Genomic DNA, 26,220 nt, shown 5'->3' with positions numbered 1-26,220 from the left:
AAATGTATATGTATATTCAGAATATGTATAAAAAAAACATTATAATTACCCCTTATCCCCAAGGGGCAATTAAGATACAATGGAGCAGCATGACGTTGAAGACAAGGACAGGGCATAAACAGGCAACAAGAATGAGATAATACAAAGCATATACAGTTTTAAAATTAAAGTGACTGAATAGGTGAATAAATAACTTGGTGACTAAAAGTTAATAAAGTGGCAGCACAAAAAGAGCGTAGAGTAGTTTATGTTTACAGGTGTGGAAAATGGTCTTAAGGGCTGGAGTTAAAAAGCAGAGTGGCTTTGGGGACAGAGGTGGCTCTCCTCTCAGTCCTGCAGGAAATGCAGCGGAGGCGCCGCCCACAGGGGAGCCATTGAAATGCACTGAAAGTGTAACGGTCTTTTGCATTTGATGTTTGTTGCATTTGATGTTTGTTGCATTTGATATTTGTTAAGCTGTATGTCTGGATTTTGTTCCTTTGCGCCCTCTGGTGGTGAACTGTGTAGGGTACAGCTTTGCTGTTTGGGTCTCCACCCAGCCACTTTTCTTTTGCTAGCGCACATGGTGTCTGCATGCTGCAGCTCACAGTTAGCTCCACACATGGAGAAAATATCGTTTAAGAGTGGAAATAATTGACAAAGAAGATGGAAGATAAGGCAATAAGGCCATAAAGGACTATTTAGCACCTCCTGGATGTCAGCTCACGAGGTTTGTGTATTTTAAATGTTTTATTTTCTGTAATTAAAGATTTTTGATTGATTGACACTACGTACAAGAGCGCATTTTGATGTGATGTTTTTGTTTTATTGTTTTGTCCGTGAGCAGTTCTCACGGGTTGCCAAGACCAGAATAAACCCTGTTTCATAACTACATCGTGCGTACGTCAAACCTTGAGGGTGCTACAGTGAGAACTCTTGCTGCTCTGCACGGGTAGATGAAAGGACGCAGCCCCGCAGGAAAGTCAGGTGCCCCGAAAATAAGTGTTGCCTCAGTTAAAGGACTGAATATAATTAACCACAAGAAAGAGAAATAAAAAGGAAAAGGACTGTAAAAATAATTAAGTTAAGTTTCCTTTTATAAATGAACAAAGGACTGGAATATTTCTTCTTTTTTCTTTCTTTCTCTTTGTTTACATTTCTGCTGTTTAAGTGACTGATATTCATACAGTGTTAAGTTAATGTTGTGATGAGTAACCTGTGCATTGTGCATATGGTGGGCTTCAGCATTTGCTGTAAGAAACAGTATTACTGGCTTGGACAAGATATGTAATGTGACTTAAGTATACACGTTAAGTGATGTTTAAGGAGTAATAGTAATTACTGTGCTTTAAAGTTGTAACAGTAAATGTAGATTAATATTCATTTGCTCCTCAACTACCAAATCAAATTTAAGCTGCTGCACCTTTACATTAAGGCTAAGTAAGATACACAAAAAAACCCAAACCCCTCTGTTAGGGAGTTTTTATTGTTTTATTTGATTATGCTTCAAATGTTATGTTATACTTATGTTCACATATTTCACCAGACACAGTTTTCTGTAGAAACAGGAAGCTGAGCCTGTGACTCTGTGTTCATTTACCGCAAGAGATCAGTACAGAAATACACATCCGCAGAAGTTGACTTGCATTATATTATTCTTAGAAATTGACTTGTAGCACACACACTTTGTGACACACACACACGCAGCTTACACGCAGACAGCATCAGGACCTGCGTAACAGGAAATGTGATTATATTTGCATATTGACGATGTAACCTATAAAAATAAACGAATACTGCAGTTCGTTGTGACTCTCTGTCTGAGTTTCACCCGTGCTGCACGTTATCAGTAACAAGTGTCTCAGTGTTGTTTATTCACCTGACTGTTTGTTAACTGTAAATCTCTGACACCCTCCAACAATGGCAGAGTTTGAGGCTAATCCAGAAGTCAGTGAAAAGGGTGATGTGGAACAACTTTCTGCAGATGAGCAACTACAAGCAGTTGAAGGCACAGCTGATGATGTTTCTACTACCTCACAAAGAGCACGACAGAGCCAACGAGTCCGTACATTGACGGAAAAGGGCAAAGAACTGTACGGTGAGCACATAAAGAAGGCTGCACATCGTTTCAGTGTGCGCTATGAGAAGTGGAAGGTTGTCATTAAGGATGCCAAAGGAGCTATAGATGGTCAATGCTCAAAGGATCTGCTACAAGAACATGTTTCCAAGGTTTTGAGTGCTTCTAAGGATGTGAATGCAGCCTATGATGACTTGAGACGTATTGAATCTCCAGATAGTGACACAAGACGAAGGATGGATACGTGTGAAGCCATAACAAAGACAATTATCGAATCTGTAAGAAAGTGTCCAAGCCCAAGTAGTGCGGAGGTTCAAAGAGATGAAGAACTTTGGAAGGACACTGAGTCTTCATCTAAATCCGTAGCCTCAGATATGAAAAGTCTAAGGGATGAAAAATGGAAGGAGACTGAGTCTATGCCTAAGTTAGAAGCCTCAGACAGGATGAGTGTTAAGTCACACCACACTAAGCTCTCTTCTCATTCGAGGGTTTCCTCTAGACACTCCAGCCGGCTCTCGGCTAAAAGACAAGATGCAGCTGCTGAAGTTGCAGCAAATGAGGCTGCTCTCCAAGTTCTGCTTGAACAAGAAATCCATATGAAGGAAATTGAAAGGCAAGAAGCAGAAATAGCACAAAGACAAAAGGCTCTAGAAGCTAAGCGCAGAGAAGTAGAGCGACTTGAGACTGTAAAAAAGCTGAATGCAGCAAAGGCTCGACAGCGGGTGTATGAACAAAGTGAATGTTCAGATGAAGAAATATACAACCTACTTCACCACAGATCTGATAAAAATGAAGTCAAGTCTGAAAACAATGACCAGCATATGAAACGGTGTTCCTCGCCACGAAATGTGACACCGCACCGAGAGGTGAACACAGAAGATCTGGTAAAGGCATTTGCAGTGTCTCTTAATGCAAGTCGTCTTCCGGTACCAGAGCCAACAATATTCAGTGGCGACCCTATCAGATATAATGATTGGAAAATTTCCTTTCAGACTCTGATTGACAGGAAAAATATACCAACTGAAGAGAAGACTTATTATCTGAGGAAATATGTAAGTGGACCTGCAAGGAAGGCAATAGAAGGCTACTTCCCGCTTGGCACAGAGTCTGCATACTATGCAGCATGGACAGTTCTCGAAGAGAGGTATGGCAATCCCTTCCTCGTAGCAAAAGCCTTCAGAGACAAACTTGACGCATGGCCTAAGATAAGCTCTAAAGGCAGTATGGAACTTCAAGCATTTGCTGACTTCCTTTGCTGCTGTAAGACAGCCATGTCGCAAATGAAGGGGCTTGAAGTGCTCAACGACTGCAATGAAAACCAAAAAATGCTTGCAAAACTTCCAGATTGGCTTACTTCAAGGTGGAACAGAAAGGTTACAGAAGTGCAAGAAGAGACTCACACCTTTCCAAGCTTCAGCCAATTTGTAGATTTCATCTCATGGGAAGCCAAAATTGCCTGTAATCCCATAACATCTCTCTTTGCTCTGAAGCCAAGTGAAACTGAGGGGGCAAAAACAACAAGGAACAGAGGCAATGGAGCAAAGGTGCTAGCAACTAACTCAAATGAAAGGACTGTTAGTGCTAGTTGTGTGTACTATGAAAGGTCGGGTCACAACCTACTTAAGTGTAGAAGGTTCATGAATGAGAGCATTGTTAAGAGACTAAAGTTTGTTCAAGACAAGAAGTTATGTTTTGGCTGTCTGAACTCTGGTCATCGCTCCAAGGATTGCGAAGGGAGAGAAACCTGTGACACATGTAATAAAAGACATCCAACATGTCTTCATGACAATCGCACGAAGGAAGACAGAACAAGGAGAAATCCACACAAGAACAGTGACAGGACAAGACAAACGAACGCAGATGTCTCACAAGACAACAGTGTCACACCAACAACAAGTGAAGCAATTTCTAACAGAGTCACGCAGAATGTTGACGACACTCACACATCTTCCATTATTCCAGTATGGGTGTCAACCAAAGGTGAGCCAGAGCATGAAATTCTTGTGTACGCGCTCCTTGATACACAGAGCGATACGACCTTTATTCTTGAAGAAACGGCACAAGCTCTGCATATCAAAGGTGAATCGACTCAGCTAAAGCTCATGACCATGTCTTCAAGAAACACAGTTGTGTCCTGTCGCAAGCTCTCAGGTCTACAAGTCAGAGGGTTCTACTCAAATAAGACCATTTCCCTACCAGTGACGTATGCCAGAGACTTTATTCCCGCAAACCGAGATCACATTCCATCGCCTGCAACAGCTAAGGCATGGTCTCATCTTGAATGCATTGCAAGTGAGATCGCTCCACTACAAAGCTGTGATGTTGGTCTGCTGATTGGGTACAACTGCCCCCAAGCACTTGTTCCTCGTGAGGTTGTGTCTGGAAAGGAAAATCAGCCGTTTGCGCAAAGAACTGATCTGGGATGGAGTATTGTGGGTTATGGCAATCCATGTCTCGATTATGGAGACGCCTTCGGAATAAGTCACCAAGTCATTGTGAAAGAAGTGGTGCCTGACATTAATCCCTCTTCAAATCTCACCAACAAGGTTCACTATGTCTACAGAACTCAAATAAAGGAAATGATCTCTCCCACAGAGGTCCTAAAGATGTTGGAGTCTGACTTTGTTGAGAAAGCACCAGAAGACACAAAGGTCTCTCAAGAAGATCTCAAATTTTTAACAAAGATGAAGGCCGGCATTAGGCACAAGGAGGATGGTCATTTTGAAATGCCACTCCCATTTAAGAGTGAAAGGCCGAACCTGCCAAACAACAAGGCATGTGCTATTCATCGCCTCAAATGTTTAGAAAAAAGGCTCAAGAGTAACAAGCAGTACTACATGGACTATAAGAAATTCATGGATGAGATCCTAGCCCATGGAGATGCTGAAAAGGTCCCAGAGCAAGACATTGACAAGACACCAGTTTGGTACATCCCACACCATGGTGTGTATCATCCACAAAAACCCGGAAAGATTCGTGTCGTCTTTGATGCCTCTGCCAAGTTCCAAGGCGCTTCCTTAAATGACCATCTCCTCACTGGTCCAGAGCTAACAAACACCTTGCTCGGAGTCTTATGTCGCTTCCGAAGAGGCCCAGTGGCTTTCATGTGTGACATCGAACGCATGTTCCACCAATTCCATGTGCATGCTTGTGACCAAGATTACCTACGGTTCTTGTGGTGGGAGAACGGTGACCTTGAAACTCCATTCACTGTCTACAGGATGAAGGTACACCTATTTGGAGCAGCATCTTCTCCAGGTTACGCCAACTATGGCCTCAAGCATCTTGCAGCTGAAGGGGAAGGAAGTTTTAATGAAGAAACCATCAAGTTCATCAAAACCAACTTCTATGTTGATGACGGACTAGCAAGTGTTGACACTGAAGATCAGGCAATACAGCTGGTTAATGAAGCACGCAAACTCTGCAGCATGGGCAAACTTCGGTTGCACAAGTTCATCTCAAACAGCACCAAAGTTCTAGCTTCGCTTCCGAAAGAAGAATGCGCTGCAGCTCCCAAAGAGCTAGATATGGCACTCGGTGAAGTACATATGGAAAGAGCACTTGGCGTACAATGGTGTGTGGCATCAGATCAATTTCAGTTCAGAGAGGTTGTTAAGGACAAACCACTCACCAGAAGAGGAGTATTGGCCACAGTCGCCTCTGTGTTCGATCCACTTGGGTTTGTGTCACCTTTCATTCTGCTGGGAAAGCAGATCTTGCAACAAATGTGTAGAGATAAACTCAGCTGGGATGATAACTTACCTGACAGACTTCGACCTCAGTGGGAGTATTGGTTGCGTGACCTGGGAAACCTTGCAGACGTAAAGGTTCACAGATGCTACATTCCTTCGAACTTCAAGGCACAGCACTACGAACTTCATCATTTTTCTGATGCAAGTGCATCTGGATATGGAATGTGCACTTACCTCAGAGCAGTAAGCACAACTGGTGAAGTCCACTGCTCATTGGTGATGGGAAGATCAAGAGTTCCACCAACCAAAGTCACAACTATACCTCGGCTTGAGTTGTCGGCGGCCGTTGTTGCTGTGCGCACTGGTGACATGCTGAAAAAGGAATTGGAAATGGAAATTTCAGAAGAAAGGTATTGGACTGACTCGAAGGTGGTACTCGGATACCTCAGCAATGAAGCCAGAAGATTTCATGTGTTTGTTGCAAACCGAGTGGAACGCATCAGACAAAGCACAGATTCAACCCAATGGAGGTATGTAACTTCCGAAGATAATCCGGCGGACCACGCCTCAAGAGGTCTCACAGCAGAACAACTTGAAGCATCAAACTGGTTCAAAGGCCCAGACCTCCTTTGGCAGAAGGTCATACCCAGTGGGGAAATTAAGGTGGGAGAGTTATCAACCAGTGACCCGGAGGTTAAGAAGGTTCAAGTCCACAAGATACAAGGGGAGGAACAAAGGTCACTGTTAGATCGCTTACACAAGTTTTCCGACTGGTCGAGGATGATTAAGGCAGTTGCTACACTCAAGCGCTATGTGAAAGAAGCAAAGGATCACAAGAGTAGATCACACGACATCAGTAGCCTACAAGAGAGAAAGGAAGCAGAGTTAACAATCATAAAGATGGTTCAAGAAACAGCCTTTGCTCAGCAAATAAAAACCTTGCAACATCATGATGTGATGCAGATGAAAGACAAGGTTAGCAAGTTACACAAGTTATGTCCATTTCTTGATGACCAAGGCATTCTTTGGGTAGGTGGACGCTTAACACATGCAGCTTTGCACCCCGATGTCAAGCATCCTGCGATCCTGCCAAGAGACAGTCACGTGTCGGCATTACTGGTCAAACATTATCACGAGAAGACATACCATCAAGGACGAGGGATCACCATGAATGAACTTCGAGCTAACGGATTCTGGATTCTTGGATGCAGCAAGATTGTGTCATCTTACATCTATAAATGTGTAAAATGCAGAAGGTTCAGAAGGCGCACAGAACAGCAGAAGATGGCAGACCTCCCAGAGGATCGGATGGAGACCACACCGCCATTCACCTACTGTGGAATGGACTGCTTTGGTCCTTTTTATGTCAAAGAAGGCCGCAAGGAGCTAAAGCGTTATGGCTTGCTAATCACTTGCATGTGCTCCAGAGCAGTGCATCTTGAAATGCTTGACGATCTCTCTACAGATTCCCTCATCAACTCCTTACGTGCATTCATGGCCATCAGAGGTACAGTTCGCCAGATAAGATGCGATCAAGGCACTAATTTTGTCGGCGCTAGAAATGAGTTTATTGGAGCATTTAAGGAAATGGATCAAGCCAAGCTAAGGAAACTGGACTGTGAGTTTCTCATGAACACCCCAGCATCTAGTCATATGGGTGGTGTCTGGGAAAGACAAATTCGCACCATAAGAAGTGTTCTCATGTCCATTCTGGAACAATCAGCCAAACAACTCGACAGCTCCACTCTGAGGACATTCCTGTATGAAGTCATGGCAGTGATTAATAGTAGACCATTGACTACTGACCAACTACAGTGGGGCAAAAAAGTATTTAGTCAGCCACCGATTGTGCAAGTTCCCCCACCTAAAATGATGACAGAGGTCAGTAATTTGCACCAGAGGTACACTTCAACTGTGAGAGACAGAATGTGAAAAAAAAAAATCCATGAATCCACATGGTAGGATTTGTAAAGAATTTATTCGTAAATCAGGGTGGAAAATAAGTATTTGGTCAATAACAAAAATACAACTCAATACTTTGTAACATAACCTTTGTTGGCAATAACAGAGGTCAACGTTTACTATAGGTCTTTACCAGGTTTGCACACACAGTAGCTGGTATTTTGGCCCATTCCTCCATGCAGATCTTCTCGAGAGCAGTGATGTTTTGGGGCTGTCACCGAGCAACACGGACTTTCAACTCCCGCCACAGATTTTCTATGGGGTTGAGGTCTGGAGACTGGCTAGGCCACTCCAGGACTTTCAAATGCTTCTTACGGAGCCACTCCTTTGTTGCCCGGGCGGTGTGTTTTGGATCATTGTCATGTTGGAAGACCCAGCCTCGTTTCATCTTCAAAGTTCTCACTGATGGAAGGAGGTTTTGGCTCAAAATCTCACGATACATGGCCCCATTCATTCTGTCCTTAACACGGATCAGTCGTCCTGTCCCCTTGGCAGAAAAACAGCCCCATAGCATGATGTTTCCACCCCCATGCTTCACAGTAGGTATGGTGTTCTTGGGATGCAACTCAGTATTCTTCTTCCTCCAAACACGACGAGTTGAGTTTATACCAAAAAGTTCTACTTTGGTTTCATCTGACCACATGACATTCTCCCAATCCTCTGCTGTATCATCCATGTGCTCTCTGGCAAACTTCAGACGGGCCTGGACATGCACTGGCTTCAGCAGCGGAACACGTCTGGCACTGCGGGATTTGATTCCCTGCCGTTGTAGTGTGTTACTGATGGTGACCTTTGTTACTTTGGTCCCAGCTCTCTGCAGGTCATTCACCAGGTCCCCCCGTGTGGTTCTGGGATCTTTGCTCACCGTTCTCATGATCATTTTGACCCCACGGGATGAGATCTTGCGTGGAGCCCCAGATCGAGGGAGATTATCAGTGGTCTTGTATGTCTTCCATTTTCTGATGATTGCTCCCACAGTTGATTTCTTCACACCAAGCTGCTTGCCTATTGTAGATTCACTCTTCCCAGTCTGGTGCAGGTCTACAATACTTTTCCTGGTGTCCTTCGAAAGCTCTTTGGTCTTGGCCATGGCGGAGTTTGGAGTCTGACTGTTTGAGGCTGTGGACAGGTGTCTTTTATACAGATGATGAGTTCAAACAGGTGCCATTCATACAGGTAACGAGTGGGGGACAGAAAAGCTTCTTACAGAAGACGTTACAGGTCTGTGAGAGCCAGAGATTTTCCTTGTTTGAGGTGACCAAATACTTATTTTCCACCCTAATTTACGAATAAATTCTTTACAAATCCTACCATGTGGATTCATGGATTTTTTTTTCACATTCTGTCTCTCACAGTTGAAGTGTACCTCTGGTGCAAATTACTGACCTCTGTCATCATTTTAAGTGGGGGAACTTGCACAATCGGTGGCTGACTAAATACTTTTTTGCCCCACTGTATGTGATCCATCAAACCCAGAACCTTTGACACCGAATCACATACTAACCATGAAGTCCACAATCATCTCTCCACCTCCAGGAAGGTTTGTGAAAGAAGATCTTTATCTCCGTAAGAGGTGGCGTCGTGTTCAACTACTTGCCAACACTTTCTGGACAAGGTGGAAAAAGGAGTATTTGTTAAATCTTCAAGGCAGACAGAAGTGGACCAAAGAGCACAGAAATGCTAAGATCAATGATGTTGTCCTCCTGAAGGATGAGATAACTCCACGCAACCAGTGGAAGTTGGCAAGGATCATTGAAGTGTATCCTGGAAAGGATGGAAAAGTGAGGAAGGTGAAATTGCTGCTGAGTGATCCAACCCTGGATAGAGCAGGAAAACGTACCTCCAAACCTGTGCACCTGGAAAGACCCATTCAGAAGACAGTCATTCTGATGGAAGCGGAAGAAGATTCTCCACCGCACTCTGCTTAAAGGATAATTCATGATAGTTCATTCAAAAGCCGTTCATTAGTTCATAGGCAATACTTTATTCTTTTTAATCACAAGTGATTGGTGGGAGTGTAACGGTCTTTTGCATTTGATGTTTGTTGCATTTTATGTTTGTTGCATTTGATATTTGTTAAGCTGTATGTCTGGATTTTGTTCCTTTGCGACCTCTGGTGGTAAACTGTGTAGGGTACAGCTTTGCTGTTTGGGTCTCCACCCAGCCACTTTTCTTTTGCTAGCGCACATGGTGTCTGCATGCTGCAGCTCACAGTTAGCTCCACACATGGAGAAAATATCGTTTAAAGAGTGGAAATAATTGACAAAGAAGATGGAAAATAAGGCAATAAGGCCATAAAGGACTATTTAGCACCTCCTGGATGTCAGCTCACGAGGTTTGTGTATTTTAAATGTTTTATTTTCTGTAATTAAGGATTTTTGATTGATTGGCACTACGTACAAGAGCGCATTTTGATGTGATGTTTTTGTTTTATTGTTTTGTCCGTGAGCAGTTCTCACGGGTTGCCAAGACCAGAATAAACCCTGTTTTATAACTACATCGTGCGCACGTCAATCCTTGAGGGTGCTACAGCTCGTATTTAATTTCCAATAAGTGGAAGGGGGGTCAGTGCCACACAAAATCGTAGCTCTGACTACCTTATGATCAGAGAACTCAGTTACGAAATCATTATATCTTAAAGCTAAAATCTCGGAAGATATATAAATCCTATCTATTCTAGTTTTAGAGGATGAGTCAAACCTTGTAAAATGAATTGTCTGAGGATTTAAGATCCTATATAAATCCCTGAGAGATGCGTCATTACATATTTGTGTAAGTAGTTTGCCTTCCCTGGACTCTTTGAATATCGTACTAGCAATCCTATCATTCTCTTCCGTAACCATATTAAAATCTCCACATAAAACAGTATTAAACCCACATTCCAACAAAAGTCTCATTTTCTTTAGTAATTGCATTTTCTTCGTTCTTTCTGGTGCGGTATACACATTATTTAACCAGAACTTTTGACCACCATAATGGCAATCCACAAATAAAAGCCGTCCTGGTATTATATCTCTTTTCTTTATAATGTTCACATGAGTGTTTCTGAAGAAAAAGCCCACCCCGTCTGCACTATCTTCCCCTATTGAGACTACTGAGTGGCTTGCACCCCATAATTTAATCAGCTCTTCAATATCTTCATTGGTTTTCAATCTTAATTCTTGTAGGCACAATATATCATAGTCCAGTTTTTGCAGAAAAAGCACTTTCTTCTTTCTTAGTCTTTCTGATTGTAACCCTCTAACATTCCATGTTATTATTTTAAGAGTACTCATATTTATGTAATAGAAGGTTATTCGGTAGAGGGAGGGAACATTGTAGATTCAACATTACCTTGCGGAGGGCTGGATCGATCGTCTTTTCTCTTATCTCTGCTATAAGACGCCATCGAGACACTTCTTTCCTTCCTCCTTTCGTTGTTTCATTGACCAATTCCTCCATCGCAGGATGCTGTTTGTTAAGAAAAATCCCTGTTTGTGGATCCACATCATCTCGTCTTGCTGGATCATCCGTAGGAGAAATCTCCACAGGAGTTGAAATGGGTGATTCTTCACTATCACTTGCACTTAGGTAGCTTTCTGATGAATTTTCCTCCTCGCTTTCCCTTCGCTCGTCATCGCTCTCACATTCCACATCAGAGGTTTGTGAGAAGGATTGGTCTTCCGGTTCTTCTCCACTTTTTACTGTTATTTCTTCAAGTTGTCTTGAGAGTGTCAAATCCTCCTCTATGTTGTTATTGTCTGTCTGCGGCTCTGTTACTCCTGGAAGATTTGTTGTGGTACGATTACCGGGTTCTTGTCCTGAAGCAGCGTCAGGGACAGCCAATGGATTTATTAAGGACACATTTCCATATGTGAGCCTTTCTTGTAGCGGGGCTGGATTTGAAGCTACTGACAGCGCTGAGGTGGTTGAAAGGTTCGTGCGAAAAGCACTCGTGGAGGGCTGCTGGGAAGCTTTAGTTATATTGGCAAAGGATTTGGGACATTTAAAGAAGGTGTGTCCCTTCAGTCCGCACAGGGAACACTCGCTGTCATTTTGGCATTCTTTAGCTTTATGACCCAACTCCCCGCATTTCCAGCACTTAAAGGTAGGACAGTCTCTTACTTGATGGTCTAAAGCTTGGCAGACGAAACATCTGTTTGCCTGTCCAGGATATATGACACGCCCATTAAAAGGGCCCAGAGAGATGGAGTTAGGAATAGAAACAATGTGACCTGCTCCATCTCTCCGCATTCGTACTTTGAATTTTCTTACTCCGTACCATAAGCCGAATTTATCAACCGGCTTAACAGGAGGTTGCAAGACTTCACAGTACCTTTGTAGATAGAGCTCAATGTCTTGGTCCGGAACTCTCCCTGTCCAAAATTTCACCACAATTGTTGTGACTTCTAGCTGGACTGGAGATTCTACAGACCATTCCTTCCACTTGGGGTGATTTAAGTTGGTATGATGAATTTCCAAAAACCGTCGTAAGGGGGCTTCTTGAAGGAAGCACAACTCAAACTCTCTTCTATTGGGTAACGAAATGAAAGAATCGATGTCCTGGGGGTTTACCCAAGAAGATTGAAAAAGGAGTTCCTCCGCCACATAATCGCGGGAAGGTGGATCGTTACTTCCACCATATTTCAGCCTTACCCATAGGTTGCCAAATTTAGAGGCAAAGGGTAAAGGTACATAAGGGGGCATGTTTAAACACACAAGGGCTACAAGCAGAAGGGAAGGGATAAACTCAGGCAACGATGCCACCCTTTCTTTTTTTTTTTATATCTCTTTATTTAAAGTAAACAAACTTACATAAAAAAATGTACATACACATACAATACATATACAAAACCGTAATCACACACCACTCATTAAAGAAAAAGGAGAACAAGAAGGAAAATCGAGCATCTGAGTCCACAAAACGCTTTTAAAACTTACAGTTTCAATTCGTTCCAGGGGAAAACTTTCCCAAGTTTCAGGTCCATTGTTCGTCTTCTCCGCAGATCTGTAATGATATGTTTACTCACCACATCACTACTTATCATCCTTTGTTCCAACACTCCTTTGGCACGGGTTTTCCAAATATGTGTGTTTATAACACACATTACTAACCAAAAGAGTCTCCTTTTGTCTTCACCCATTTTTTCTTTAAACAAACCATATTTAACTGCTTTGATATTAACATCAATGTCATAGCCAATCTCTGTCATCTTCTGTCTTATCTCAGTTGTCCTATAACAATCCAATAGAAGTGTCACAATCCTGGGTCTTATGACCCAGTGTTTTGAGTTTTAGTTCACTTTGATGTTTTAGTTTATGTAAGCCCTTCAGGTTCCTAAGTTCATTTGTTATCATGCTTAAGTGTTTCTAGTTCTTATTATTTCCCCCTCGTGTTTCCAACTATGTTAAATCTCCCCTGCTCTTCATGTGTTTCATGTCTGTGTCTTACATTGTGAAGTTTGGGTTGTCATATCTACGTCTCATTATGTTTCCTGTTTTATTGTGAAGAGGTCTGGTGTTTCTGTGTTCATCGTGTTCAGTTTTACTCTTCCCCTGTGGCGTTGTTATGTTCATGTTGATCTACTGTGCCTTTCTGTTCCATGTTTCAGATCCCTATGTTCTGTCTCCCCCAGTCTGTTAAGTTCACGTCTTGAGTTCCGTCAGTGTGTTTCCTGTTTTACTTTCACAGTCTGTTCTATGTTAATGTTTCTAGTTTTGCTTCCCTTGCCTCGTCCTGCTTAATCACTCTCAGCTGTGCTCTCCTCCTGTGGCTCATTCCCCCTCGTTATCCCTCAGTGTATTTAAGCCCCATGTTTCTCTTTGTCAGTGTTGCGTCCTCCATCATAGCTGTGTGATTTTTCCCTGTGGCTCCTTGTGCTTTAGTTTTCCCAGTTTAGTTTATTTTGTATTGTTTTACCTGTCCCACTCCACGCCAGCAATAAAGCTGTGTTTTTTGAGTTTACCTTTTGTCTCTGTGAGTTTGCGTTTGGGTCCTACTTTTGCCTGCACACAGCCGTATTGTGACAAGAAGATGTTCTAGGGTCTCATCTTCATCACAGTCTGTCATAGGACATTTCATGGTGGTAACAAAACAACTCCATTGTACCACTGCTCTCACAGGGAGGCGCCCGAGCGAGATGAGCCATACCACGTCTCTCATGCTTTCAGATAATAATTTATCTTGCATATTTTTAACTATTGAAAGATTTATCTTCATTTGCATACTTATATTGAATTACACCTTCATTTTTGGTTTCATTTTTGGTTTAGGGTTAGTTAATTTACCACATTAATTTACAGCAACAGCTGCTGATCATTACAATATGTATCTGTAAATGTATGTAATGATTTGAAATGTATGGGATTCTGTTTGTTTTTCACTTTGTGCTGATAATGAATAAAAACTGTTGAATCATAAAGGGGTTTGGATAATTAGCACATTCCCTAGAACTGTTTCAGCTGCTTGACAGGCTTAATTCAGTGCAATGTACAACAAAATGAAAAGAAGTGTTTTTAATGTTGATAATCACAGGTTCCCATCTGTTTTGCACCAGTTTTTAATCTTTCTCAGAGTTCGTGTCATCAGAATTGTCAAGGCTAGAAACTGTTTTCAGTAAGTTCAAACGTAAGTATTTAAATAAGAGACTGTCTGAAAAGGTAGCATTCGTTAAATTAGCGCAGGCTTCTTCTGACCTATCGCAACAGTCCACTTCACTGTACACTGAAACGGACAGAGCGGCTGCTCTCTCACTGCTGGTTGAGTCAGTGGAGCCTCAGGCAGCAGTCATCTTTATGGCAGTAATCTTTGGAAGAAGCCTGTATATAATTACCATCTCCTTCCTTTAATACTAAATATTTGTTACCCACGTGGTACATTGAGCTTTCTGCAGTGAAGTTCTTGACAAAAATAAGTTGCAAACACATTCAGAATTTGAGTGTGCTACATGTCATGAATAGTTGCCGATTTGGATGCAGGTCACGTGGAAGCCAGACGAGGGAGGTGTTACGCAGAGAATAAAGCGGTGACAGTAACCTGAGAATACGGTGTCAGACACAAACAAAAGAGATAGGATCAGCTCTACAGAAGAGATGGGTGGCCCTGAAAAGGACCTTTGTTGCCGTTGTTGTTGTTGTCAGTGCAGTAAGCTTAACCACCAAAGCCGTACAGAGTGCGACCTTGTCTCTTGAGAGCGTACACCACATCCATGGCGGTGACGGTCTTTCTCTTGGCGTGCTCGGTGTAGGTGACGGCGTCGCGGATGACGTTCTCCAGAAACACCTTCAACACGCCACGGGTCTCCTCGTAGATCAGACCAGAAATATGCTTCACACCACCACGGCGAGCCAGGCGGCGGATAGCTGGCTTAGTGATGCCCTGGATGTTATCACGGAGCACCTTACGGTGACGCTTTGCGCCTCCTTTGCCGAGTCCTTTACCTCCCTTTCTTTTTTTTCTTTTTTTTTTTAAAATCATTTTATTTAAATATCAAAATTCACAATTACAAATACACAAAATACAAGCACCATGCACAAATTATTCACATCTTATTTTACATATTACAATAATAAAAGCTCCCACGGCAAATCATTTCCTAATTTCATATCTCTAGTTTTTCTTCTTCTCAGCTCAGTGACAATGTTTTTACATACGGTGAAACTACTTATCATTTTTTGTTCTATAACACCTTTAGCTCTTGTTTTCCATATGTGGACATTTATAATACACATCACCAGCCAAAACAATCTTCTTTTATTATCACTCATCTTTTCTTTAAACAAACCATATCTTACTGATTTTATATTATTTTCAATATTAAAACCTAGTTTTTCCATCCTCCTTCTTATTTCAACCGTCCTGTAACACGATATCAATAGATGATCAAGAGTTTTGTCTTTGTCACAGTTCTCCATAGGGCATTTCTTAGTAGTAACGAAGCAACTCCACAGAACCACAGCTCTTACTGGGAGACGTCCGACAGAGATAAGCCACACTGTATCTCTCATGTTCTCGGATATTACTTTGTCATATATGTTTTTAACTATTTTCTGATTTTCTTCTTTTTCCACAGCCTTGTATTGTATCATACCTTCATTTTTTTTAAAATTGATTTTATTATATATCTGTTTTGAATTTAATTGTAAAAGATTTAAGTCATCCAATTTCCACTGGTCCACAAGATCCCCAAACACAAGTTTAAAGTATGGCACTCCCGTTCGGGCTCTCCCTTTCATTTTTTTCCACAGAGATTCCTTCCCTTGGATCCAGTGGGTGCTTCGCTCAAATGCGCTATATACATTTTTTAGAAAAGGAATCATCAAAATAACGCTAAGATCTGGCGCTCCTAATCCTCCATTTTCTTTTCCTTTATACATTAATTTCCTCTGTGTTACTTCGCGGTTTGTCCCCCAAATCAATTTGGTACACAATTTACTTAATTTAATAACAGTTTTGTGAGGAGGGGGAAAGACAGTAGCCAGAAACAACAACTTTGAGACTACGTGTGTTTTCACAATATTCACACGCGCTTTATAGTTTGTATTTTTATTGTCCCATTTAGCTACTTCGTTTTCTATTTCACTCTCTTTCTTTTTCCAATTCAAAAGACATGGATCATTTTTAGTAATCCAAATACCTAAAATCTTCATCTCCTTGTTAACTTTTAAATCGATTACAGGTTCTTTTAAGTTTTGTCCAAACCAAACTCCTTCGGTCTTTTCCTGGTTTAGCTTAGCACCAGAAGCTTGTTCGTATTTTGTTAGCAAATCTTTAAGTATTGATAGCTCCTTTTGATCTTTAATAATTACAGAGACATCATCCGCATAAGCAAGGGCTGTCACCTTGTAGGTGTCATTTAGGATGTATCCAGTAAAACGGCTATCACTATTGATCGTTTTAAGTAACGGATTTATTGCTAGAACATATAGGGCTGCGCTTAAAGGACATCCTTGTTTCACTCCACATTCGACATGAAAGGGTTCGGTCAGTCTGCCGTTTACTTTAATCTGGACAAGGGATTTTTTATATAATACTTTAATCATGGAGATGAAGGTTTCAGGCATATTATACGCTTTCATTACTTCCCACAAATAAGAGTGGGAGATGTAATCAAAGGCTTTCCTTTGGTCGAGACTTAAAATAAAAAATTCTGTATCTTTTCTACTGTAAATTATTTCACGCAGAGTACATAAGTTATCCCACATCAGACGACCTCTTATTGCACATGTTTGCTCTTTTTCTATAATTTTATCTAATACCTCTTCAAACCTATTCATAATTATTTTAGCAAATATTTTGTAATCAACATTCATTATTGTCAATTGTCTATAATTATTTATATTATCTCTTTCCCCTTTCTTATATAGCAAACACATTAATCCATTATAAAAGGAGTCACCAAAAGTTCCCTCATGCATGCCTTCATTAAAAACAGTGGCTAAAAATTCGGATATTTCATTCACAACTATTTTATAAAATTCGGACGGAAGCCCATCTAAACCAGGGGTTTTGTTTATGTTTAACTGACTGATCGCACATTCTACCTCCTCTTTAGTAATATTTCCTAAAAGTGAGGTATATTGGATGGAGTCCAGAGGCTCTATTTTACTTAACAGGTATTTTGCTGCACTTGTTTTTGTAGATAACGGAGAGAACATATGGGCACATAGCCTTCTGATAACTCGCCTTTTGTCTACTTCTTTTACAAAGGAGTTTCCTCCCTCATCTCTTATAGAAGAAATGAAATCATTATTACGTTTCTTTTGGTTAGCACCAATCATATAATCTTTATTACCATTTATATCACCTCCCATTGTTTTTTGTATGTTAAATAATATTTCATTATTTACTTTTTCAATACTAACTCTAAGTTCTTCAATCTGGTTCTCTTCATCCTCTTTTCTAAATTTTTTATTCTTCAACAATATATATTGATTTACTTGTTCGTTATACTTTATATTTTTTGCATAATTTATTTCTCTACATTTAAATTTAAAAAATTTTCGCATCCGTTCTTTCAGTATCTCCCACAATTGTATATCAGATGTTGTGAGTTTTTTAAGTTGCAAAACTTTCACAATTTCTGCCTTTAATTCCAAAACTAGTGCCCCGTCACTTAGACAGCTCGTATTTAATTTCCAATAAGTGGAAGGGGGGTCAGTGCCACACAAAATCGTAGCTCTGACTACCTTATGATCAGAGAAATCAGTTACGAAATCATTATATCTTAAAACTACAATCTCGGAAGATATATAAATCCTATCTATTCTAGTTTTAGAGGATGAGTCAAACCTTGTAAAATGAATTGTCTGAGGGTTTAAGATCCTATATAAATCCCTAAGAGATGCGTCATTACATATTTGTGTAAGTAGTTTGCCTTCCCTGGACTCTTTGAAAATCGTACTAGCAATCCTATCATTCTCTTCCGTAACCATATTAAAATCCCCACATAAAACAGTATTAAACCCACATTCCAACAAATGTCTCATTTTCTTTAGTAATTGCATTTTCTTTGTTCTTTCTGGTGCGGTATACACATTAATTAACCGAAATTTTTGACCACCATAATGGCAATCAACAAGTAAAAGCCGTCCTGGTATTATATCTCTTTTCTTTATGATGTTCACATGAGTGTTTTTGAAGAAAAAGCCCACACCGTCTGCACTATCTTCCCCTATTGAGACTACTGAGTGGCTTGGACCCCATAATTTAATCAGTTCTTCAATATCTTCCTTGGTTTTCAATCTTAATTCTTGTAGACATAGTATATCATAGTCCAGTTTTTGCAGAAAAAGCACTTTCTTCTTTCTTAGTCTTTCTGATTGTAACCCTCTAACATTCCATGTTATTATTTTAAGAGTACTCATATTTATGTAGTAGAAGGGTTATTCAGTAGAGGGAGGGAACATTGTAGATTCAACATTACCTTGCGGAGGGCTGGATCGATCGTCTTTTCTCTTATCTCTGCCATAAGACGCCATCGAGACACTTCTTTTCCTTCCTCCTGACGTTATTTCATTGACTAATTCCTCCATCGCAGGATGCTGTTTGTTAAGAAAGATCCCTATTTGTGGATCCACATCATCTTGTCCTGCAGGGTCATCCGTAGGAGAAATCTCCACAGGAGTCGAAATGGGTGATTCTTCACTATCACTTGCACTTAGGTAGCTTTCTGACGAATATTCTTCCTCGCTTTTCCGTCGCTCGTCATCGCTCTCACATTCCACATCAGAGGTCTGTGAGAAGGATTGCTCTTCAGGTTCCTCTCCACCTCCAACTGCCATTTCTTCGGGTAGTCTTGAAAGCGTCAAATCCTCCTTTATGTTGTTATTGCATGTCTGCGGCTCCGTTACTCCCGGAAGATTTGTTGTGTTACAACTGCCTGGTTCTTGTCCTGAGGCAGCATCTGAGACAGCCAATGGATTTATCAAGGACACATTTCCATGTGTGGGCCTTTCCTGTAGCGGGGCTGGATTGGAAGCTACTGACAGCGCTGAGGTGGTTGGAAAGTTCGTGCGAAAAGCACTCGTGGAGGGCTGCTGGGAAGCTTTAGTCATATTTGCAAATGATTTGGGACATTTAAAGAAAGTGTGTCCTTTCGCACCACAGAGGGAGCACTCACTTTCGTTTTGGCAAATGTTAGCCTTGTGGCCCAACTCACCACATTTCCAGCATCTGATAGTGGGGCATTCTCTCGCCTGATGGTCTGGACCTTGGCAGATAAAGCACCTCGCCGATTGGCCAGGATAAATAATCCTGCCATTGTAGGGGCCCAACGAGATGGAATTAGGGATGGAGATTATATGCCCAACTTCATCTCTACGCATCCGAACTTTGTATTTTCGGACTCCATACCAGAATCCGAATTTATCTACTGGCTTGACTGGGGGTTGAAGAATCTCACAGTACCTTTTAAGATACAGCTCGATGTCTTGGTCTGGAATCCTTCCAGTCCAGAATTTAACAACAAGAGTCACTACCTCTACCTGGACAGAAGACTCCACTTGCCAGTCTTTCCATTTCGGATGTGAAGCGTTGGAAAAAGAAATCTCCAAGAAGCGACGTAAGGGCGCCTCTTGGGTGAAACACAGCTCAAAATCCCGTTTATTGGGCAGAGCAATGAAAGAGTATATGTCCTGCACATTCAGCCAAGATGTTTGCAATAACAGCTCTTCAGCAACATAATCACGGGTCGGGGGATCCCCGTCTCCGATGTACTTGAGTCTCACCCATAAATTGCTGAAGTTTGAAGCAAACGGTAATGGGGCATACGGGGGCATGGTTACAAAACTAATAACCCTTGCCGCCCTTGCCTCGTCCACTCATGGTTAAAGTTTCTTCTCTGAACGAACAAAGTCGAATTACACCTTCGTTTTTTCCCTTTCCTCTTCCACTCATTTTGGCTGTTCAGAAACGAATGTGAGGGGTTGCCGCCAGTGGATTTGCGAGCGGTCTGCTTGGTTCTTGCCATTCTTTCTCTCTTTGCCTTTCCTGCGTTTAAAACAGAAAATGTAACAAGCGGAGGAGACTCGCCGCTCTTAAAGTGTGTGACTGGCTGTGACGCGGTGCCGCTGCTCGGCGGCTCGTGATTGGTGAGGGGCTCCACGTGGTGCTCAGCACCGCTCAGAGTAGCACCGCCCCGCCTAGGTGTGTGCTGCTCATTGGAGGAAGGTGCTTTGAAAAGGCGCGCTGCCGCGAGCCTGTCTGCGAATCACTGTCAGGAATCTGCGTATCAGAGAAGACACAGCTAAATACTTGAGAAATCTGGATCCAAATTCAGCGTACTATGATCCAAAGACGCGAGCAATGAGAGAGAACCCGTACTCCAACACTGGCAAGAACCCTGATGAAGTGGGGTACGCTGGAGACAACTTTGTTCGCTACAGTGGAACCACAATTTCCATGGCTCAAACACAATTGTTTGCATTAGGAGAAACCCAGGGCCTTTATAGGATCAGCTCTACAGAAGAGATGGGTGGCCCTGAAAAGGACCTTTGTTGCCGTCAGTGCAAGAAGCTTAACCACCAAAGCCGTACAGAGGGCGGCCCTGTCTCTTGAGAGCGTACACCACATCCATGGCGGTGACGGTCTTTCTCTTGGCGTGCTCGGTGTAGGTGACGGCGTCGCGGATGACGTTCTCCAGAAACACCTTCAACACGCCACGGGTCTCCTCGTAGATCAGACCAGAAATACGCTTCACACCACCACGGCGAGCCAGGCGGCGGATAGCTGGCGTAGTGATGCCCTGGATGTTATCACGAAGCACCTTACGGTGACGCTTTGCGCCTCCTTTGCAGAGTCCTTTACCTCCCTTTCTTTTTTTTCTTTTTTTTTAAACTTTATTTAAAGTATACAAAAGTACATATAAAATGTACACACACATACAATTACATATACAAAAGCCGTGATCACACACCACTCACCAAAGAAAACGAAAAAAGAAGGTCAAACAAGGAGGAAAATCGAGCATCTGAGTCCAAAAATCACTTTTAAAATTTACAATTTCAATACGTTCCAGGGGAAAACTTTCCTAAGTTTCAGGTCCATTGTTCGTCTTCTACGCAGATCTGCAATGATATGTTTACTCACCACATCACTACCTATCATTTTTTGTTCAAACACTCCTTTGGCACGGGTTTTCCAAATATGTGTGTTTATTACACACATTACTAACCAAAAGAGTCTCCTTTTGTCATCACCCATTTTTTTCTTTAAACAAACCATATTTAACTGCTTTAATATTGACATCCACATCATAGCCAATCTCTGTCATCTTCTGCCTGATCTCAGTTGTCCTATAACAATCCAATAGTAGATGTTCTAGGGTCTCATCTTCATCACAGCCTGTCATAGGACATTTCATGGTGGTAACAAAACAACTCCATTGTACCACCGCCCTCACAGGGCGGTGGTACAATCTCGCCCGAGCGAGATGAGCCATACCACGTCTCTCATGCTTTCGGATAATAGTTGGTCTTGTATATTTTTTACTATTAAAGGATTTTCATCTTGATTTGCATACTTATATTGGATTACACCTTCATTTTTGGATTCATTAATCTTTTTATAAATATTTTTCGTGTTCTCTTGGAGAATATTTAAACCATATTGTTCCCATTGACTAGATAAATCACCAAACATAAGTCTGTGGTATGGAACGCCCGCTCTGGCCCTGCCTCTTTTCTTTTGCCACAATTCCTCTTTCCCTCGAACCCACGGGGCACCCCGAGAAATTGCACTTTGAGTAATTTTTATAAAAGGAATTCGCAAGACAATCTCTAAGTCTGGGGCTCCCAAGCCCCCGTGCTTCCTACTCTTGTACATAAATTTTCTCTTAGTCACTTCTCGATTGGATCCCCAGATAAATTTAATGCACATCTTACTTATTTTCATTACAGTTGTTCTCGGAGGAGGAAAAATTGCGGCAAGGAACAGAAGTTTTGAAATTATGTGTGTTTGTACAATATTAATACGTGTTTTATAATTTGTATCTTTATTCTCCCATTTCATAATTTCCATTTTAATTTCATTTTCTTTCTTATTCCAATTTAATAAACTAGAGTCAGTATTATCAATCCATATACCCAAAATTTTAATCTCCCTACAAAGAGAGATCATCATTTTAGGTTGTCTGGTCTGAAGTCCAAGCCACACCCCTTCAGTTTTTTCTTGGTTAAGCTTAGCACCTGATGCCTGTTCGTAGTGGTGTAATATCTCCATAACTGAAGACAGTTCGTTTTGATTTCTAATTATCACCGACACGTCATCTGCATATGCCAAAGCTGCGATTTTATGGGATTTGTCAAGGACGTATCCCTTGATTCGTTTATCGTCATTGATCCTTTTCAGTAAGGGGTTAATTGCAAGGACATATAACGCAGCACTCAAAGGACATCCTTGTTTAACCCCGCACTCAGCACTAAAAGGGGATGAAAGCTTTCCATTTACCTTAACACGCACTAGGGACTTTTTATACATCAATTGAATAATGGAAATAAATTGGTCCGGGAAATTATAAGCTTTCATTACTTTCCATAAATAGCAGTGAGAAACAGAATCAAAAGCTCTCCTTTGGTCTAATCCTAAAATGCAAAGTTCTGAATCATTTCCACTATAAATAATTTCTCTTAACATACTTAAGTTATCCCACATCAATCGTCCCTTAATTGCGCATGTTTGTTCTTTTTCAATGATAATATCTAATACATCCTCTAGTCTGGACATAATTATTTTAGCAAAAATCTTATAATCTACATTCATTATTGTCAGTTGCCTATAATTATTAATGTCTTCTCTATCACCTTTCTTATATAATAAACACATAACTCCTTCATAAAACGATTTACCCATTGTTTCTCTTTCTATTCCTTCATTGAAATACTGAGTTAATAATTCAGACAGTTCTTTACACATAAGTTTGTAAAATTCAGAGGGGAGTCCATCCAGACCAGGTGTTTTATCGGTACTAAGTTGATTAATTACTGACTCCACTTCCTCTCTTTTAATTTTTCCAATCAAAGTTTCATAAATGACAGAATCTAATGGTTCAACCTCACTCAAAAAATTGTTAATAACATCGCTGTTTGTAGCTATGGATGAAAACATCTCCGAACAATAGTCTCTAATTACTTGTCTTTTCCCCTCTTCTTTAAAAACTGACTTTCCATGTTTATCTTTAATTGAAACAATAAAATCATTTCGACTTTTCTTTTGATTATTAAGAATCATATAATCGCTGTTTCCGTGAAAGTCAGTACGTCACAACATATTAAATAAAACTTCTCTATTGACTCGATCAATGTCTTCTTTAAGAGACATCATTTGATTTTCCTCCTCCTCTTCCTTCTCCTTCTTATTTCTTAAATATATATATCTACTCACATCTTCATTATATTTTACATTCTTTGCATGATTTATTTCTCTCGCTTTAAATTTAAAAAGTTGACGCATACGTCGTTTAAGGAGCTCCCAAAGTTCTGAGAAAGAAGTAGTAAAAATCTTAAGATGTAATATTTTCTTAATTTCAGATTTAACTTCGGACACAAGCAACTCGTCTGCTAACAAGGATGTATTCAATTTCCAGTAGTTCAAAAATTCATGGGGGTGACACGAAACTGTTGCCATAACCACCATATGATCAGAAAAGTCTGTTAAAAGAGTGTCATATTTCAGACCTTGAACATTATGTGATATGTAGAATCTATCAATCCTTGTTTTAGTAAACGAATCGAATCTAGTGTAATGGACGGTATGTGGATGCAAGTGCCTGTATAAATCACGAAGTGCTGCTTCCTTACAAACTTTAACCAACAATTTGCTTTCTCGCAGTTCTCTAAATTCAACCTTAGGATATTCTATCAGTTGCTTCAGTAACGATGTTAAAATCTCCACATATAATTATATTAAAACCAATCTCTAATAAATACTTCAGTTTTTTCAGTAATTGTATCTTTTTCGTTCGTTCGGGTGCATTATAAACATTAATAATACGCAACCTTTGCCCGTAATAACAGCAATCAACAAGGAGGAGTCATCCCGGTATTATGTCTCTTCTTTTGATTATATTCACCGTATCTTTTTTGAAGAAAATACCCACTCCGTCAGAGCTGTCTTCCCCTATCGATATTATTGAATGGGCAGTGTTCCACATTTTATTTAATTCACATACATCTACGTGTGTCTTTAATCTCATCTCTTGAAGGCACAAAATATCATAATCAAGTCTTTTTAAGAAGTCAACCTTCCTTTTCCTGCTCTTATCTGATTGGAGACCTCCTGACATTAAATGTTATTATTTTGATGTTACTCATAGGTTGACTAAAGGAGAGACCATCTCAGAAGTCTTACTCACGGAGGACTTGGTCTATTATCCTTCCGCTTATCTCTTCCAGCGCTAGAAGCAGAAACGCTCCTTTTTCTGCTTCCTCTCATATCCTCACTGACGAGCTCGTCGAGGGCCGGATGGCTTCCACTAAAGAAGGTCTTACGTTTAACTCTCGTTTCCCCCGGTAGCGAAGCAAGAGCCAGAGATGCCGCCTCGGAGAGAGAAAAGGATCCATGGTCCTCGCTATCTCCGTCGTCATCAGGTGTCTGCTCGCTGTCAATTTCTTCGTCGTCGCTATCGCTTTTATTCTCACCATCCGATGTCTCTATGATTAGGTTACCATCTAGCTCTTCATCACTCTCGTCACTTTTTTTACTTGACTGAGACGGTGGAAAAGGTGAGTCGTTTTGAACAGGACTAGACTGGTTATCCTGATCATCCACTTGTGGATTATCCAATCCAAGCGAAACTGGGGGTGACAGTGGGGCAGCCGTAGGAGGAAGGGGGGAGAGGGGGAGGAGAGGGAGGGGGCTCTCTCACCTGGTCATTCACGGGGGGATCAATAACTTGAGAAGGATCCACCAAGGAAGGGAAATCCATGGTGTCAGAAGGTCGAGGTTGTTGGGAAGATTTAAGTATATTTACGTAGGACTTAGGACATTTAAAGAAAGTGTGCCCTTTCGCACCACAGAGGGAGCACTCACTTTCGTTTTGGCAAATTTTAGCCTTGTGACCCAACTCACCACATTTCCAACATCTGATAGTGGGGCATTCTCTCGCCTGGTGGTCTGGACCTTGGCAGATAAAGCACCTCACCGATTGGCCGGGATAAATAATCCTGCCATTATAGGGGCCCAACGAGATGGAATTCGGGATAGAAATTAAGTGTCCAACTTCGTCTCTACGCATCCGAACTTTGTATTTTCGGACTCCATACCAGAGTCCGAATTTATCCACTGGCTTGACTGGGGGTTGAAGAATCTCGCAGTACCTTTTAAGATATAGCTCGATATCTTGGTCTGGAATCCTTCCAGTCCAGAACTTAACAACAAGAGTCACTACCTCTACCTGGACAGAAGACTCCACTTGCCAGTCTTTCCATTTCGGAAGTGATCCGTTGGAAAGAGAGATCTCTAGGAAGCGATGTAGAGGCGCCTCTTGGGTGAAACAGCTCGAAATCCCGTTTATTGGGCAGAGTAATGAAAGAGTATATGTCCTGCACATTCAGCCATGATGTTTGCAAAATCAGCTCTTCAGCAACATAATCACGGGTCGGGGGGTCCCCGTCTCCGATGTACTTAAGTCTCACCCATAAATTGCTGAAGTTTGAAGCAAACGATACTGGGGCATACGGGGGCATGATTACATAACTAATAACCAATTCCTCCAGTCTTGCCGCGTCCACTCATTTTGACAGGTTCTTTTCTTCGTAGTATCGAGACTAAGAGACTAAGAGACACTACATTTACTGCTCATCTAATACAAATGACTGTTCCAACAAATGAGGAAACGATCACACAGACCACTTCTTTGTTAGACGCGCGCCTGTTGTAGCACAATTCATAGATTTCCTCCAACGCAATGTCCGGCCCACTGTGCAGCTCAGCCAATGAGAGTCGAGGGCCTGCGCAGTGATATTAGCATACAGCTTGTATAAAGCGAGCTGCTCTCTGTCACACAGCTCATTCGTTGCTGCTGAGTACCGAAA

At 41.3% G+C, this 26,220-nt stretch overlaps 3 protein-coding genes across 9 annotated transcripts in view; 1 reads left to right on the top strand and 2 right to left on the bottom strand.

Annotated features, from left to right (window-relative positions):
* LOC120716696 (histone H2B 1/2-like) overlaps positions 1 to 26,220 on the top strand; it is a 31,213-nt gene that overhangs the window by 4,577 nt on the left and 416 nt on the right. The window contains exons 1-3 of one of the 7 annotated variants that reach the window (XM_040004282.1): positions 11,366 to 11,375; positions 12,696 to 12,699; positions 24,213 to 24,217. The gene's annotated coding sequence lies outside the window, so the exon portion shown is untranslated. Of the gene's footprint in view, positions 1 to 6,576; positions 6,587 to 11,365; positions 11,376 to 12,695; positions 12,700 to 18,942; positions 18,948 to 23,118; positions 23,125 to 24,212; positions 24,218 to 25,141; positions 25,148 to 25,641; positions 25,653 to 26,220 lie in introns of those variants that run through there. The other 6 variants (XM_040004284.1, XM_040004280.1, XM_040004283.1 and 3 more) reach the window with 6 other exon arrangements.
* On the bottom strand, positions 14,813 to 20,178 carry LOC120716699 (histone H4-like). The gene is made up of 2 exons (XM_040004290.1): positions 20,069 to 20,178; positions 14,813 to 15,133 (listed from the first exon to the last, which is right to left on the bottom strand). The coding sequence occupies exons 1-2, from the start codon at positions 20,084 to 20,086 to the stop codon at positions 14,840 to 14,842; spliced, it is 312 nt and encodes a 103-aa protein (XP_039860224.1). The 5' UTR covers positions 20,087 to 20,178; the 3' UTR covers positions 14,813 to 14,839.
* LOC120716642 (histone H4-like) lies at positions 20,681 to 26,220 on the bottom strand (the record flags this gene model as incomplete). Its single annotated transcript, XM_040004208.1, has 3 exons — positions 20,681 to 21,003; positions 21,250 to 21,255; positions 26,216 to 26,220. Coding segments are annotated over 3 exons (309 nt in total), but the record flags the coding sequence as incomplete, so codon positions are not given.

Source organism: Simochromis diagramma, unplaced genomic scaffold (assembly GCF_900408965.1).
Source record: "Simochromis diagramma unplaced genomic scaffold, fSimDia1.1 OVJJ01000565.1, whole genome shotgun sequence".
Lineage (NCBI taxonomy): Eukaryota > Metazoa > Chordata > Actinopteri > Cichliformes > Cichlidae > Simochromis > Simochromis diagramma.
The sequence above is the reverse complement of the archived record's forward strand: the minus strand, read 5'-3'. Positions and strand labels throughout refer to the sequence as shown.